Below are 17,012 nucleotides of genomic sequence, written 5' to 3' on the forward strand. Positions count from 1 at the left end.
TCAATCCGCAATAAAACAAATAAGAATTTGCAAGCCCGATTGAATAAGAGAAATAACTTGGACGGTATTAAAAACCAATATCCAAGTGTCATTAAATTCAATCAACAACCCAAAGGACGGATTCAAGAACTGATTGAACTTACGCACAACCTGTGATATTTCAATTATATAGAAAATGTAATGCGGAAAAGAAATAACACAGACACCTGAATTTTGTTTATGAGGAAACCGCGAATGTAGAAAACCCCCGGGACCTAGTCCAGGTTTGAACACCATACTGTATTAAGTCGCTACAGACAGTAGCCTACTACAAGTTAACTTCGACTGGAATGTAGATGAGCCCTAACCAATCTCACACTGGTCAAGGTATAGTTGCACTTCTTAGTTCTCTGAATCCTAGTAGAATTCTATGCACTTGATTCCCTTAGCTGATCTCACCCACAACTAAGAGTTGCTACTACCCAAAGTCGAAGACTTGATAAACAAATCTGTCTCACACAGAAAAGTCTATTGAAATAGATAAATCTGTCTCCCACAGAAATACCTACGAGTTTTGTTCCGTATTTTGATAAATCAAGGTGCACATGAACTAATTGATATACCAGACTTATATTCCCGAAGAACAGCTAGTAATATCAATCACCTCACAATAATCTTAATCGTATGGAAGCGAAACAAGATATGGTGGAATCAAAAACGACGAGACGAAGATGTTTGTGACTTCTTTTTATCTTACCTATCGGAGATAAATCTCGATCAAATCTTAGAGAAGATAGTACTCAATCACGATAGTATAAAGTAAGATAAGAACACGCAACTACAGAGAAAATCGTTGGGTTTGGCTTCAGAATCCCAATGAAGTCTTCAAGTCGCTAATCTATGAAGGTTTTAGAAAAAACCTAGGCTAAAGGAGAATCGACTCTAGTCGCAACTAGTATCACACATAAGGTGTGGGGATTAGGTTTCCCAGTTGCTAGAGTTCTCCCTTATATAGTCTTCAAATCAGGGTTTGATAGCTTTGGAACAAATAAATAAATATTCACCGTTAGATGAATACCTGATTAGATTCAAGCTAATATATTTCAACCGTTAGATCGAACTTAGCTTGTTACACACAAATCAAAATGTACCTTCATTTAGATATGGGTAACCGTACCAAAACGTGTACACTAAGTTGGCTCAACAACAGTTAACCGAAGTTAGCCATACAAACACTTTCACATCAACCTTATTCATCTTAACCACAACTAGTCAAATGACTCAAATGAAACTAGTTATAGAGTTTTTCAATTGTTGATATTCTCATAGAAGTATACAAGACACAATTGAAGCAAAATCGGTTTGATTCACTCGAACCAATTCATGATCACGGTTTGCAAAAGATTGCATTTCTTATTATATAAATGTATTAGTTCATGACACAACCGATTTTAGAACATAACCCACTCAAGTATGCAAACGGGTATGCATACCTAAGTAGCCGGACATGGACTGTGTTCGCCAGTATGCAAACGGGTATGTATACTGTCGTACATATCCAAACTTCAGTTGAAACCAGTACGCGTACATGTACGCATACTCTAGTACCCGGGCTTCAATTGACTTCGCCAGTACGCGTACAGGTGTGCATACTCTAGCTCCCGGACTTTACCTGACCAACCAGTACGCATAAGGGTATGCGTACTAAGTTCTGGTCTTGGATCAACACATATGCAAGTACACATACTGTGCTTATAATCCAATCATGGTTAAGTGTTCTATATTCTCATTTCAATCATTGAAACATTCTCGGAAGACGACAATAGCTGTCTCACACAAACTATTAGCTTCAAAGCAATTTTCAAGTGATCGAATGATCAATATGAAACATTCCGAGTCTACATCAAATGATTGTCTCACACAAATCATGTAAGATGTTACCAGGAGATTTTCACATGATCATCTTTTGACTTTCGTCAAGAATATAAGATGAACTTGGTTAAAGTGAAAGCTTACCAACACATATTTCGAGAAATATGTAAGCGAGTTAAACTCAGTTCGAAATATCAAATATGTATAAAATGAAGTCTATATAGATATACGACTTTTGTCTCAAATAGGAGATAGAGTAGAAATAGACTTCTGAGTGATAGATGAGTTTCAGTCTCCACATACCTTTTGTTGATGAATTTCCACAAGCTCCCCTTAGTAGTTCTTCGTCTTCGATTGATGAACACCGTGAAGTTTAAAGCTCAACTACACATTCTATCCTAGTCCGAGACATAGCTATAAGTAGACTAGAAATCAAGACTATAGTTTTGATCATTAAACTTGACAAACAAGATTGAGATAGCAACGCTTGCGAGTTTGACCGAGCAGTGCTCTGATAGAGGATTCTATTGCTGAGTACAAGTGACCTGGTTTGATGTATAAAAGAAATTTTTCTCTTCTCGGCGGCTTCTAGAGGATATTTTAATTATATTCTTCATCTTAGATCAATCTATTATTTTAAACTTTTTGGATGATTGGCTGGATTTCAGTTTGCACTTCTTCTGGGTATACCTCGACATAAGACCTTTAAACCATTTTACTCCTTCGGCGAGGTCTTGGGCAGTAAGTACATATAACTGGTGTAAGTGTAGAATGTATTCTGTTGATGGCCACAAAGGGATTGCTTGGATGTGGAAAGAGTATGTCTTTGAAGTTCTTAGTTTTTATCTTAGCTACTTGTTCTTTCGTAACTGCAACATTGTGGTTCTTTCATCAATTTCTCTTGGGGCTAATTTTGTTGTTGATGTTTATATTCTTAGTTGCAATTCTTTGAATTTAGATCATTATTACTACTATCATTCTTCTGCTGATAAGCGTGACAAATTTCCTTTAAGCCAGAACTCCTCGGAGCGCTTCGGACCGGTGTGTTGTGCATCGTTTCCTCTGTGGTGTGCAAGTTCTTGTTACTCTCAAGTCGGCCCGGCATTTACCTATCTTGATAGAATTATCGCGTGGTTTGATTTTGTTCACCTACAGTTGGTTTGTAGTGCTGACAACTTGTTTAGTCGTGGATGAAGCCTCCTTAGTCCTTGATGATATTCTCTCTTGTTCTGTTGCAGTCTGGAACAGTAGCACGTGTCTATTTATTTTCCTTTGTTATCTTTTATACTTTGTTATGTTCTCCTATTTGGTTATCCCAACGGTTGAGGTAGACTGTTTGTCTTTTTTGAAGGCCTTTGCCAAAAAAAAAGAAAAAGAAAAAAAGAAAAAAAAAAACAGGTAATCTTTTGTATATTCTTTAATCTTTGTTTTTGGGGAACATTATCGTTAGATTCGGATAGGATGTATATACGTACGATGCAAGTATGCGTATACTATTACTGACTTTATTGGCAACAAGTAACGTCCAAACTTTTTTTGTTTTTATCTCGTTTCATTTTGTTTCACTTCCCCTAAAGCTAAAAGGTGTTGCACCAGATCAATGGTATCTACATTAAACAGTATTCACTTTTCATACGCGTCGGCAGTCGGCAAAGTTGCTATAAATCTGCTTTTGTATATTCTCTCAAGTCTCATCTCATCTTATTCAATGCATTTTGCATTTCGGGCACATGAACATTGCATCTAGATAGAATGTAGTGTGTATTTATCAACTTCCTTTGGTACCCGTCAAGGATAGAAAATGACGGGATCTGGAACCTGCATCTGCGACTAACCTACATCTGAGTTAGAAGGTAAAGCAAGAAAAGCTAGCCTCACTTGATACCTTAAAACATAGCTAATCAAGCAGTAGATGCGTCGTACAACCAATGCACCTTCACCTTGAAATCATTTTTTATCGGCTGATACAGTTTCGTATCAAATCCACCGTTCCCGTTTTAAACATAGAGTATGGCCATCTTGGCATATGATATCGCGTATAATTTTTGATGTGGGAGTGGTGGCAAGTAAATGGAATGGACATACATTACTATGTATTTAAAAAGACTGGCAGAGTAAAAAAAAGAAATAAATAATAAATAAAAAAAAAAAAGTGTACTAAAGCTAGTAAAATCCCTGCACCAAATATCACCGGCCTATCGTTTGAGAATCTTTCTTGTAGGAAGGGGAGCAGTTATGGTGTACAGTTCACGTGTTCAACTCATAGTTGACTGAGACCTGACTTCACTGACTTTTGCAGAAAATTAAATACTCCAGCATACGACAAGTGGAGTGGAGGGAGAATTAGTGGAGTGGACAGGATTTTCTTCATAACGGGACCATTTCCGTACTCTGAAGGCGTCACAGTTTTACCTTATTTGCCCTTTTCATGATGTCACGTACAGATTGGTTGCGGTCCCGTTTTCGGCTTTTTTCCACAGGGAGTGTAATCATTTACTAATAAAGGCGAATTTAACTCAGGTTAACTAACTGTGAAATGCAGATTCGGTCTGAAGACTCTGAACAAGAAAAATGCATTGTCGACACACCATGTTTGTTTACTCCTGACTCATCTGAGTCGTCTGGATCTGAATCATCTGGATTTGAGTGAAATCACCTGACTCATCTGGATCCGAGTCGATATGTTTGTTTTGAGTCAGATCTGACTCATCTGACTCGGAAATAAGTGAGTCAGTGGTTTGGTCCCATGAGTCAGGGGTATTTTGTTACCTGACTCAGATGAGTCCGAGTCAGGGGTTATGTCTGAGTCAGAGATCGAGTCAGATCTGACTCAAAATGGAAAACAAACGGTCTGACTGCTGACTCGGTCCGAGTCAGGGGTTGACTCAGATTCAGACGCCGAGTCAGCTGCAAACAAACAAGTTCCTAGCCCATAAACCATTTGGAGTCTGATTGAAATGGCATTTCTTCACATTGTTTTGAGGCCATTTATCTGTAAAGATCAGATTTTATTTGATTTTTTGAACCCGCATTTCCCATAGAGTAGAGACCACAATGGGTTTATTACATTTTCACCATATTTGTTTACTCGCGACTCATCCGAGTCGTCTGGATCTGAGTCTTTTGGGTTTGAATGAAATCACCCGACTCATCTGGATCTGACTCGATATATTTGTTTTGAGTCACATCTGACTCACCTGACTCAAAAAATATGAGTCAGTGGTTTGGTCCCGTGAATCAGGGGTATTTTGTTACCTGACTCAAATGAATCTGAATCAGGGATTATGTCTGAGTCAGAGATCGAGTCATATCTGACTCAAAATGTAAAACAAACGGTATGATTGATGACCACTGCCCAGTTGGCTCAGCGTTTTAAATTTGAGCCGTCAGATCAAAAATTGAAATTTTTGTTATCCGTGTGATTTTTGTGATTTGTGTAAGCGCTGAATGGGGTGGTTTTTGTGGCACCGAACGGTTCAACGCTTCAATCTCGCTGTTATTTCACTTAGTGTTAACTTTTAGGCCACATTTTTTTTTGAATTGCAACACTGAACTGCTAATCTAGCAGCTCAATCTAGCCCACAAGACTTAATATTAATATAGTAAAACTCACCAGCCAGTAGCTACTGATTAAAACCAACCATAAAAGAGAAAGAGAGACTAGGCACAAAAGCAAAAAAATAAATAGAAATGTTGTACCACCAAATATCTTTTAAAAACCTACTCATTTTATGCATTTTTCTCATTCACTTTGAAAATATTTCTTGATACAATCCAATGCATGCAAGTTGAAGAAGTAACACGTTCATCAACGCTCTCATGCAACACTCATAACATGTAAATGGAAATAGCAACGGTTTTTCGTTTTATCAACCAAAGCAATGGTTTCTTTTCTTTTTTGCGACTCTTTTTCAGCTCTTCTTTCTTTTTTTTTTTGTTTTCATCATATCCATGTTTCTCCGATATCTCTCTTTTACTTTGATCATTTCACCAATCTCATATGTCTATGTCTCACTATATAATTATTAAAGCTCAAGCTAAATCATGACTTTCACTGCAGATAACAAGCTAAATGATTATTCCCATTCATATATATTACCCACTTAACTTAATCTCATTCATTGATGTGAATTATTCGTCTAGAGTTCTAGCTAGTCACTTCTTATTGATTAATTTCAAACCTTAATCCATAATCCATTTCAAAATATTTTCCTTTCTACATCGTTTCTTTTTCTTCTTTTCTGTAAATCAAGACAAGTTTTATAGGTTCACAAGCAATAACCTGACACTCAAATATCAACAAACGGTTCACTAAAATTGTTAATATTTTAGGTTACTAGGGTGGTAGTTAGTTTATTAAAGAAATTTATGTCCAAAGTGATCGCGGATTAGCTATTTTATTATCTCGAGCGGTGTGGAAAGATCCGAATAAACAATGTAAAATTAAGATCAAGTACAAGTGGAATCCTATCCTCTTTTATTTCTTCGTTTTTTGTTTTCGTATTCCACAAAGAAGTAATTTTCAATTAACAAAATTTTGCTTCAAACTTTTTTTAATAAGATTTGATTGGGTTTATAGCTTTTTCACCTCTTTTCTTTTTTCCCCGATAAAAACTCACCTATTTTTGATTTATTTTATTTTTCCAATGAAAACACCTGTCATTTTTGTTGATATTATTTATGTTTTGTTATACACATATTACTACGAGGGTACCAGTTTGTTGAAAATTATGCTAGAAAAAGGAAGGTCGAAAATACAAAACAGAAATGTTTTATATTCAGCTTTAAGGCTCTGTGAAGATTTTTTAGTTAATTAATTCGGCCCTCTTAATCTATTGGAGACTACAGATGGCTATGTGAAATAATGTCTCCAGGATACAATGAAATCCATTAACTACATCACTGGACTTAACATTTGTACCTCTTAATCAAACTAAGAACACATCTGTAAGGTTTGTACAATGAGAAGGCTATGGGGGATTTTGCGTTTCCCCCCCAAAATAAATGGCTATTTTGCATTTCCCCCTCTTTAAATTATTAATTGGTGAAAACCCCTTTAACGTGATGTGTCGTAACTGGCCAGTTATTTTCTACACATGCAGTGCACCCGTGTAATAGTAAATGATGACAACCCAAGTAGAGATAGTTACCTTATACGTGGCGCCTTCTGAGCCTATCTTTCACATTAAAAAAAAAAAACATCGCCGCCGTACCTCACTCCTATAATTTTACTCCGTCATCGGATTCTACATTGCTGAAACCTTAAAAAATCACTCCCAATTTTTCATAATACTCAAACGCCCTTCAAGCAATCACCATATCTCTATCCAAATCAAAGCATATCCAAAGAAGGTTTTCCTGCTGGATTATATAGTGACGCTATTAATGGAGAGTTCAAAAGGTTGTTGTAGTTAGTAACCATGGTGAAAATCTTAATTCAAGAGCTTATATATCATGTAATAACTCATCATATGCACTATCCCATCAATAAACTCATCATCAATTAGTAAATCCGATGAGCAAATGTTGTTGTTTCCCATATCAATTTTATAGTAGATCCCCTGAGAGCATCAAATAAAATATATCAAAATCCATGCCCGCATCAATTTTATTGTTGCTGCTGTTATGGGTGGTGATGTTGGATTGAATTTATCTCCGAAATCAAATTAAGGCTTAGTTTTGGGTATTTTTCATCTTGGTTTTGTTCATCTGATTTAGGAATTAAACGATGACATGGAAGAGAAACTGAGGAATCTTAATTTGTGTTTTTTTGTTTTCCCTGGAGAATTAGTTGCAGAGAAATATTGGCGAAGATGAAGGAGATGACAAAGAAGAAAGAGATCTAATATCTGTCCGTTCATCCATTTCAGTTGTTTGCAACCGCAAGATCAAATCGTTATTCTTCAAACACGTGTAACTAATTTTGGATTTTCCACTATATTATTTTATTATAGTCACACGTCCACTACACGTGCATGATTTAACTCCCATTTACGGCACATCCACATTAAAGGGGGTTTCACCAATTAGTAATTAAAAAAGGGGGAAATGCAAAATAGCATTTATTTGGGGGGGGGGGGGGGAAACGCAAAATCCACCGAAGGTTATGATGATGCTTAAAATAGAAAAATTTGATGTGACTGAATGAAAATCGATTCATCACGACCTATAGGGTATTTGAAACTGTTCAAGATGCATGTTCATTACCAACGGATATCTCCAATAGGCATTAACGGTAGTTACTAGGAAAAAGACATCTTTTGAATTCAAACTAAAACCGAATTAGGTTTCGTTGGGAATCTGAATCCCCATGGACCCCCGCCGGAGCACCAAACAAAATGCGACGTATTTTGGAAATATTCAACACAATTTAAACGAGAGTGCACCAATCCAATAAATCATGTGGTTATAATAGCTTTATGTTATACAGATTTGGTATATCTCCATTAATTTGGTAATCGTGTAACAATCTTGATATATGTGTGTTTTGATGTGTATAAGCCATTTACCGTCTTTTTCGCGTGTTTCTAAAAATCAATCCAGATTTTCACTTTTATGTATCACATTATTTCGACAACCTTTTTTCTTTTTTCATTGTTAACGTCTTGAATCAATCCAAAGTTGACTTAATATATCTCAAATATTATCTTAAACATCGTTAAATTATCTGGTTGAATGTATCATCCTCCAAGATAACAAAAACTTGATAAATCCAAATTTCATTAGGTTTTAAATTTTATCGTGATGTTTTCTAGAACGAATAATTCATCCATACAATGGGTTGGAGTTAATTAAAAGCATGAATAATTTTGTTTCAGTTCACTCAGCTGAAAAATATTCTTATTTATTTACCATTTTACCAGAAAACCTCAAAATATCATTCGCTTATAAGCAAGAAAACAGGGAACTACAGATGTCAAACAAACAAAATGGGAAGAAAAAGATCAGAGAATTTATGAAGTACCCAAATTGCATCGAAAAAGACCGATAAATCGGAGAAGGAACAATATAGAGTAATCTCCAGCCATTTAGATAAAATTTCTTTCTTAAGAGGTAAAATTTCTTTCTTAAAAACATACGCTTAAAATGAGTAATTTGCCCAAACTTTTGTGATTGATATCGATTTTCCTGATCCTTATTCTTTGTCTTCAAGAGTACGAAGGAAAGAAACTTCAATCCACACAAACTGATCACTTCTAAAATCGGCCAAACCTTACAAACAAAAGAACGTCATAAAGGTGCAAAGAGATGAAGAAGGGCCGATAAACAACATCAAAAAACCAAAACACGACAAGACAACCATTAAAACTAACTCTTGAAAAGCAAAAACTCGAACTTCAGAAGAAAAAAAATTAAAAAAAAAAGTCAAACTAGAGAAATAAAGTTAAATCTAGTCGTATCCAAGTAATCGAATTCGAATTCTGCCAAGTATGAAAATTGTTATGTATCTTTAAAGATACGAATTCTACAAGAACGAGTCTCGTAATTGATCATAATTAAGATGGAGTTATTTACTAATATTGATTACGTACTACTTGTGTTATTCCTATTATAATGATAAAACAATAAAACGCGGAAAGGAAAAAACACGAGAACCAGAAGTTTTGTTAACGAGAAAAATTTCAACTGCAGAAAAACCTCGGGACCTCGTTCAGATTTGAACACCAAACTTTATCAAGTGCTTATAGACACTAGCCTAGTATCAGATTTCAAATTGGAATGTATTTGAGACCAAATTCACCCTAAAATGACGAGGGTACCAAGTACACCACAATATTTTCGATATCAACCTATATGACACACACCTTGCGTATCTAATATAGACACGTCAAGAAGATAGCAACCACAAGATGTAGTATAAGTTCTGACCGAGCCAACTATGGGATCAAACCAAGTGTGTGATAAACGTACGAGTATATTTACATTAATTATAAAGACAAACTGAACAATACGGAAGTAAAGTAAATAGAAAAACACAAGATTTTGTTAATGGGGAAACCGCAATGCAGAAAAATTAAAGATAAACAATGCAAAAATAAAATAGACCAATTGTTTGAATGCGTACTGTATTTACCATGGAAACCTCTATTGTGTTATGTTTCCTGTTGATGAGTTTTACCTGCGTCACAAACCTGTGGTACAAGATAATCGAAGATAAATACGAATCAGTTTTCTCATATTGGATACCCGGTAAGGTTACTCAAACCTATGGTGTCTCGTAGGCGTGCTATTACTGAAGTTGTTGGGGTGGTCAGTGAGAAATCGACACTACACTTTCATTCAGGTAATTCTATCACCTTTTAGAATGACATTTGGTGTGGACATCTCCCATTAGAAACACCACATCCTAATCTCTTTAAGATGTCAAGAGATATAAATGCTACAGTTGCTGCCATGATATCTTTGGAGAGAAGTTGGAAATTTGATTCAAGCAAGTTCTCACAAACTCAGAAGTGGAAGAATATGCTAGTATCCTCACTGTGATTGGAGATAATCCCCCAGATTGTGATAATCTTGCAGACACTCGGAGGTGGAAACTAAATTCCACGAGAATCTTCACGGTAAAATCTTTATACTCTAAATTGGTAGCTGAAGTAGGAGTCGATTAATTCCCATATCAATTCATTTAGAAACATGTTATACCACTGAAAATAAACACCTTAATGTGGTGTGTCATTCATGGTAAACTGAATACCATAAATATGCTGAATCACAAAGGTATGGGTCTTCATAACTTTTGTATTTTATGTGGAATGGGTCTTGAGTCGCAGGATCATCTTTTCGCACATTGCGAGATCGCATACAAGATTTGGTCAGGTCCCTTCCCTAGTACAGGTTGGGTTTGGGTTTTTCCGAACCCCATGAGAACACTAGCAGAAATCTTGCACCCTAGTCATTTTTCAAATTTTGGGAATTACATTTGGGGTTTGATTCCAGCAGCCATTGTTAGTACTATCCGGAAAGAAAGGAACTATAAAAGATTTGAAGAACGTTATTTTTACAAAACTGATGATGATCTAATCTATGATGTAAAGTCTTTAATTTTGGCTTGGGATGCTGTAGTAGGACATCGGGTTCATTTGAATTTTTCAAATTCAATATTGTGTAACTGGAATGCTATTCTCTTATAAGTCTTGCTTGTTGTTTTCTTTTCTTTTATTGCACCGCTGGTAGATATCTCTGTACATCCTTCCCTCTCTTAATAATATGCTCTTTCGAATCAAAAAAAAACAAATAAAAAACAATTGCAAACATGCCGAAAAAATTGGGCTTTAAACAAAACCAACTTTCATAGATTTGGTTGGTGGGCCCATCTCCACCCCATCCTCGAAGCTAACCGGAGGCGACTACATTTGTTAGTATTAGCGTTGGTGGGGTAAATTTTTCTCGCTCCATAAAGAGTTTTCAGATCCTTATATCAAATCGTTTCTTTCTGTTTACCTAAATTCCAAACCTTCCTCGTGATATAATTTTGTATTTCAAATTCGATTTTGACTTGAATTCTACTTCCTTTCTGTGTACCTTTAAGCCATACACTACACACAGATTAGGTGAAATACTGCTACCTAACATTATCATCATCATAAATTCATAATAATACACTATACTAGTGGACAATTTTGACTTAGTGAAAAAATCTCAACCCCCACTCACACTAAATACCTTATATTTCACTCAACAGCCCTTTAAATATACATGATGTATTGTCTAATTTTCACGTGTCACCATCAGTAAAACGTTTTTTTAATCCAAATTACCATTACCAATAGTATTTTTACATGGATTCCAGCTTGTAAGCTACCACCACTAAAATATGATGTATATACATGATGATCCACAGTGGAAAAATGATTAGATTTTCTCATAATCTTTAAACTATTTGATTTATTTAATATAATTTTTCTTTTCTGTATTCACTCAAAATAACATATGATTGATGTTTCCGGAGACAAAAAAAGAAAAAAGTTAGAGAAAAATAAGAAAAGTGCTAACCCCAATCAAATCTTGTTAGTTGGAAATTACTTCCTTGATTAATAAAATAGCTAACCAGCAATCTTTTTGGACCCAAAAACTCTTAATAATAATAAACTAACTACCAACCCTACATGTAACTAAAAACATTAGCAATATCAATTGCTAACTGTATTAATATTTTAGTGTAAATTATAGTGTGTATACCAATAAATTTAAAGAAAAGAGAAATGGAGATGATCTAGAAAGAAAACGATTATGAAATGGGTTTTGGATTAGGGTTTGATAATCAATACAATGAGATGGTGACTAATAAGAAGTCTAGAAGAAGAATATGAGTGATTATTACACGAACGAAAGTTAATGGGAACAATGATTTAGTTTGTTATCTGTGAAAAGTATGTCTTAACTTGAACTTTAATTATATAAGGATATCTACAGGGGAGATTGGTGGAATGATTTAAAGCAAAAAAACGATATTGGTGGAATGATTTAAAGCAAAAAAACGATATTGGAGAAAAATGGAAATGATGAGAATGAAAAAGAGAGAAGAGCTAAAAAGAATCGCAAGAAAATGCTTTTGTTGATAAAACCAAAAACCATTACTACTTCCACTTAGATGTCATGAGTGATGTTGCATGAAATCCTACCCAGCTGCTCCCATGTCTGACGTTGATGAACGTGTTGCCTCTACAACTTGTCACGTGAACTTGAAAGAATGCCACTGATTTTCCATATTGTTTCGAAGCCCAACTGTTGACCATGGGTTTCAATCACTTTGCAATGGCCCATATTCAGTTCATCAAGTTTTCTCCGCCTAACATAAACTCTTTGAAATCATGTATCAAAGTTGCTATACAATTTAAGTTAAAAAAAACAGCATAAGTGCTGCAGTCATTTATATAATTACAAAGGAGATTGCGAGCAAAACATTGGTATACTCTACAAATATTGGTGCAAGGGAGCTAGTATTAACACTTGTAATCTTATTTTGCTTGAGGTTACTCAACTTCTTTGATGATTCTACTTCTGCGCAGTGACTGCCTTTGTATGCTTCCTGGAGCACTGTGAGCTCTTCTCCTATTCTCTTTCTTCATAGCTGCATCACTTATTGTGCGCCTTAGATTGACCGCATTGTATACTGCTTTAGGCAAGTGTCTATGCCTGCAAACACGCACGAAAAAAAATTATTCAAAGAAGCCAAATGAGTATAGTTTTGACTTTAAGAAATATAAATTAGAACTCGTCTTTACTGCAGTATGGGAAATTATCAGATGACATACCTATGAATGCTCTTAATCTTAGGAAAGTGCTGGTGTTTTTTCTTCAGAGCCTCATTATATTCGTGCTTTTTACGCTCCCTTGGAACAATCTGCATTGAAAAGAATGGGCATGTCAAGCGAGTGTTGACCAGTGGAACTTAGAGGAGCAAGATTGCATGTAAAAAACGGCAAGAACATAAAAATGCTTCAATGATATTTTCTTATTGATGTGTTAAAGGGAAATATGATACAATATTTAAGAGTTCCCAAGTATAGCCGGAGTCCAAGTTCCTATCTGGTGGAACATTTTCAATATTCACGAGATACAAAGGTATCAGCCATCGTCTTTTTGAACAATTTAACTCTTTATTGTTCAAATATTAAGATTCGTATTTGGAAACAAAGACTAAGGACAATTATGATTTAGTGAAAGGAAAATCCTGCATGAGGTTCTAATATTTATATTACTAGTGGCATGTGTTTAATTTAAACGCAAATAATCAGGGGGAAGAGATCCTAACCACTCCCAATTGTTCTGATGCGTTGGCTTTCCATAACCGCAGATTAGTGTCATCACTCCCAGAAACAACATAAGTGGCATCACAGGTGAACTTCACGCAAAATACCCTACATTGGAGAAACAAAGCTTATTCAACATATAGAATTGAGTTCACAACATTTAGAACCGAGTACAAGAAATGGGATTGAAGAAAAAGCTCCCAAGCAGACAAACCTTTGCATCCTCTTAGTGTGATAGATTTCCCGGCTGTGGCCACCGTTATATGGAAAGATTCTTATCTGCAGCAAAAGATCAAATGGAAGTATAAGAACTCCTTACAGGAGTGAAATTAGTATGGATTATGGTAGAAAACTCACAGTTCTATCATAAGAGCCAGTAACAAACTCCCGGCCAGTAGGTGAATAATCAATGTCCATCCTGCAATTAACCAGGCGTAAGTGAGAACAATCCTTCAGTAAATGGCTAGGGATAAATTCTTAAAGTTTTGTTACAAATATAAGAGCCTAAAACTTACACTGCAGAAACATGACCCTTGTGCACATTCTTGGACTCTTTCAGTTTTCTAGCATCGTAACTGTAGGAGTTGCAATCCTCATTTGCCTTCGCCAATACAAATCAGCAAAAAGTAGTGAGAACGGTCACATTTTTGAAAAACAGTTTAACAGAACGAAAATGGACCATCTAAGATAACTAAACTAAATAAATAAATACTGGTCAAATAGCCTGATGACCTGACTGGGGTTACTAGGCTATACCAATGGGGTTCACCAGTAAGAGATTTCCTCAAAACTCAAAAGATAGTACTTATAGTTTTCTTCTGGACATTAAGAGGCCTTTATATCGACTTACTGAGTGACTTCACAAAATGATACCAAAGTAGAATGCAAAGACACATAATCAATTTTAATTAAAAGAACAAAAAACGAACAATTTGTTTTAAATATTTTTTGCACAGGCCTAATATGTGCTTACAGCTGTGAAGTTCATCGGCTCCATTGGATTCCAGCAGAGAGCATTAGTTTTTGTCTGTCAGAATACAAATCTACGTCAGTATCCCTTAGTATATATGTCAGATAGTAACACAAAGATATGTAAGCTGAGATGATCCCATGGGTAATAAAAAGGCGGATATGGAAGATATTTTAATTAGTAAGATGCAAAAGCTATGTGAGAATGATATAAAAATCAATTCTACTATGACACTTAGAAAGAAATACCTTCATGATCAGCTTCCTCACTGGAGTTGATAACCGCAAGTCGTATAACGTAATGCTGCGATCACTGAAAACCCCCCAAAAAATTGAAAATAACAAAAGTGAACAACTCTACCTTTTTTAATCCACAATGTAATGCAAAAGGAAATAACAACTTGCAAATGGTGGATATGTTAACAGTTGATTACAATAATGTGCCGCTAATCTATTTATCTATATCTCCCCAGGAACATCTAATTCATGTACCTAAATCTAAATGGCATTTACCTAATGCCAGCTATTGTGATGCAGATAGAGATATACAGCGACACCATTAGATTACACATTTATTAAATCTATTCTCAGTTTCAGTTCCCATTATAAACAAGATAGCGTTAAATCAGCCATTGTTACACACCTGCCAGATGTGGCTAGAATATTTGGTTCTCCAGGATTAAATCGAAGGGATATAACAGTATCCTTCCCCCACTCGAAACTCCTTACTGGCTCTGACCTGTTTCACAAGATATACCGTGTCATACAAAGTGGGTTGGCATATGTAACTACTAGTATCAGAAAACGGGAAAAGCATATAAATGAAAACCTATTGTGATCCCATATATCAACTTGAGCACCAGCTGTTGCAAATTGATCACCACCCCACTGGTGATCAGCAGCCCTGAAACATACACCCAAGTAATACACAATTAGATGAAGTCTGAAATCTTTTCATAGTTATATTTAAGAAGATTATGGTACTAGCATTTAATTTCTTTGATAAAAGCTGAAAGTGAACTACGAAATTTGATATTTCATACCAGAAAACATTCTTCCAAACATAAACGGCCAGCGGCTGAAAAGTAATGATATATCTACATCAGTGTAGATCCTGTAAGATTGAACCCCTAATTTAACTGTTTGTAGTGTAGATCACTACAAGTGGTATCAGATTAGGTCTTTCCTTGGCACACAAATGGCGGACGGAACTAGATTGAGTAAGTTGGATGAAAATCAGAAGCGATTCACTCAAGAATTACAGGAAGTGAGGGATGAAGTTCAATCACTCCAATCTGTAAAGGGAGATGTCAAAATACTGAAAACTGATATGGAAAATCAATTTCAACTTTTTCAATCTTATCTAGACAAGAATTTTCAAATGGTTTTCGATAGACTAGTTTTCTCTCAAGGGTATAATCATGGCGGTGAGACTAATAATTTCTGGGAAGATGGTGAAGTACCAGATCCTTCGTCTAGTAACAACTTCCAGCATCACCGACCGGTTCATCATCATCGACTTATTCAAACTACTCATATGGGGGAAGGTCAGTTTTTCAATTATTGAGAAAGCTTTGAATCGATTGGATCTCCTTCAAGCTTTTCATCAAGTTCAGAAGGAGATATCGTTCACAATTCTTCAGATGAAGAATTGAAGAAAGTGGAGGAAGAAATTGATGATAATTTGGAAGCAACTTCAGATGATTCTAGTTCAGTGGGAGAATTGGGTGATGTTTGTTGCAGTTCGTTTGAGGGTGGTGATTGTAAATTTAATTCTGGAATCGCTTTACAGTTCTCTAATGATGACGGAGTTAACCTTAGTTTTACTACTCGCAGTGGTGAGAAATCGGTATCAATTCAATACTTTTTGTCTCATAGATTTGCTTCTTTTCCTGATGGGGGTAAAGCCAATTTATCATTTCTGGATTACCTAGAAGGTAAACCCTTCACTGCTGGAGCTTATTTTTTGGCAGATTCTCAAAGTAAAGGAATGGCAGACACTAAGGTACAGGACTTCAACATACTGAATCATATTTCTGATGATGTACTTGGACAGTTTGTAAGGTGGAAGTTTAGTATGCTTAATAACTTACATCAAATATTATCCTACTCAATCAAGTTTATCATGGTATATTACTTCATACACTTAACTCTAATTACTTCTATTTGTGCTTTATCACCTGGTACTAGTCATGCTCGACTGATATTTGATCGTGGTAAAGGGTTTGTAGTTAGTGGGATGTCTTCTTATTGTGTTAGTGGCAGCTCTAAATTCTTTCTTGAGATACTTGCTTCTTGTTTAATAACTCCAATGGAGAAATATGATGGAAACCCTTTTTATAAGAGTGTACTTCAACATGGGTACCAATTGGATTCAATGTTTGCGAATTCAGTTGTGTTTCTATATGTTAAAACTGGAGACAAGCTTGATTTCAGCAA

The 17,012-nt window shown here is 35.6% G+C and overlaps 1 protein-coding gene across 1 annotated transcript; it reads right to left on the reverse strand.

Moving 5' to 3' along the window:
- Positions 1-12,635: 12,635 nt before the first annotated feature.
- Positions 12,636-15,626, reverse strand: LOC113272342 (DDB1- and CUL4-associated factor 13-like). Its single transcript, XM_026522192.1, has 11 exons — positions 15,617-15,626; positions 15,403-15,523; positions 15,217-15,312; positions 14,823-14,886; positions 14,578-14,631; positions 14,120-14,205; positions 13,962-14,022; positions 13,819-13,883; positions 13,607-13,712; positions 13,107-13,195; positions 12,636-12,987 (listed from the first exon to the last, which is right to left on the reverse strand). Exons 1-11 carry the CDS (start codon positions 15,624-15,626, stop codon positions 12,825-12,827), a joined length of 915 nt encoding a protein of 304 aa, XP_026377977.1. The 3' UTR covers positions 12,636-12,824.
- Positions 15,627-17,012: the final 1,386 nt, after the last annotated feature.

The sequence above is a fragment of the Papaver somniferum genome, chromosome 4 (assembly GCF_003573695.1).
Source record: "Papaver somniferum cultivar HN1 chromosome 4, ASM357369v1, whole genome shotgun sequence".
NCBI lineage: Eukaryota > Viridiplantae > Streptophyta > Magnoliopsida > Ranunculales > Papaveraceae > Papaver > Papaver somniferum.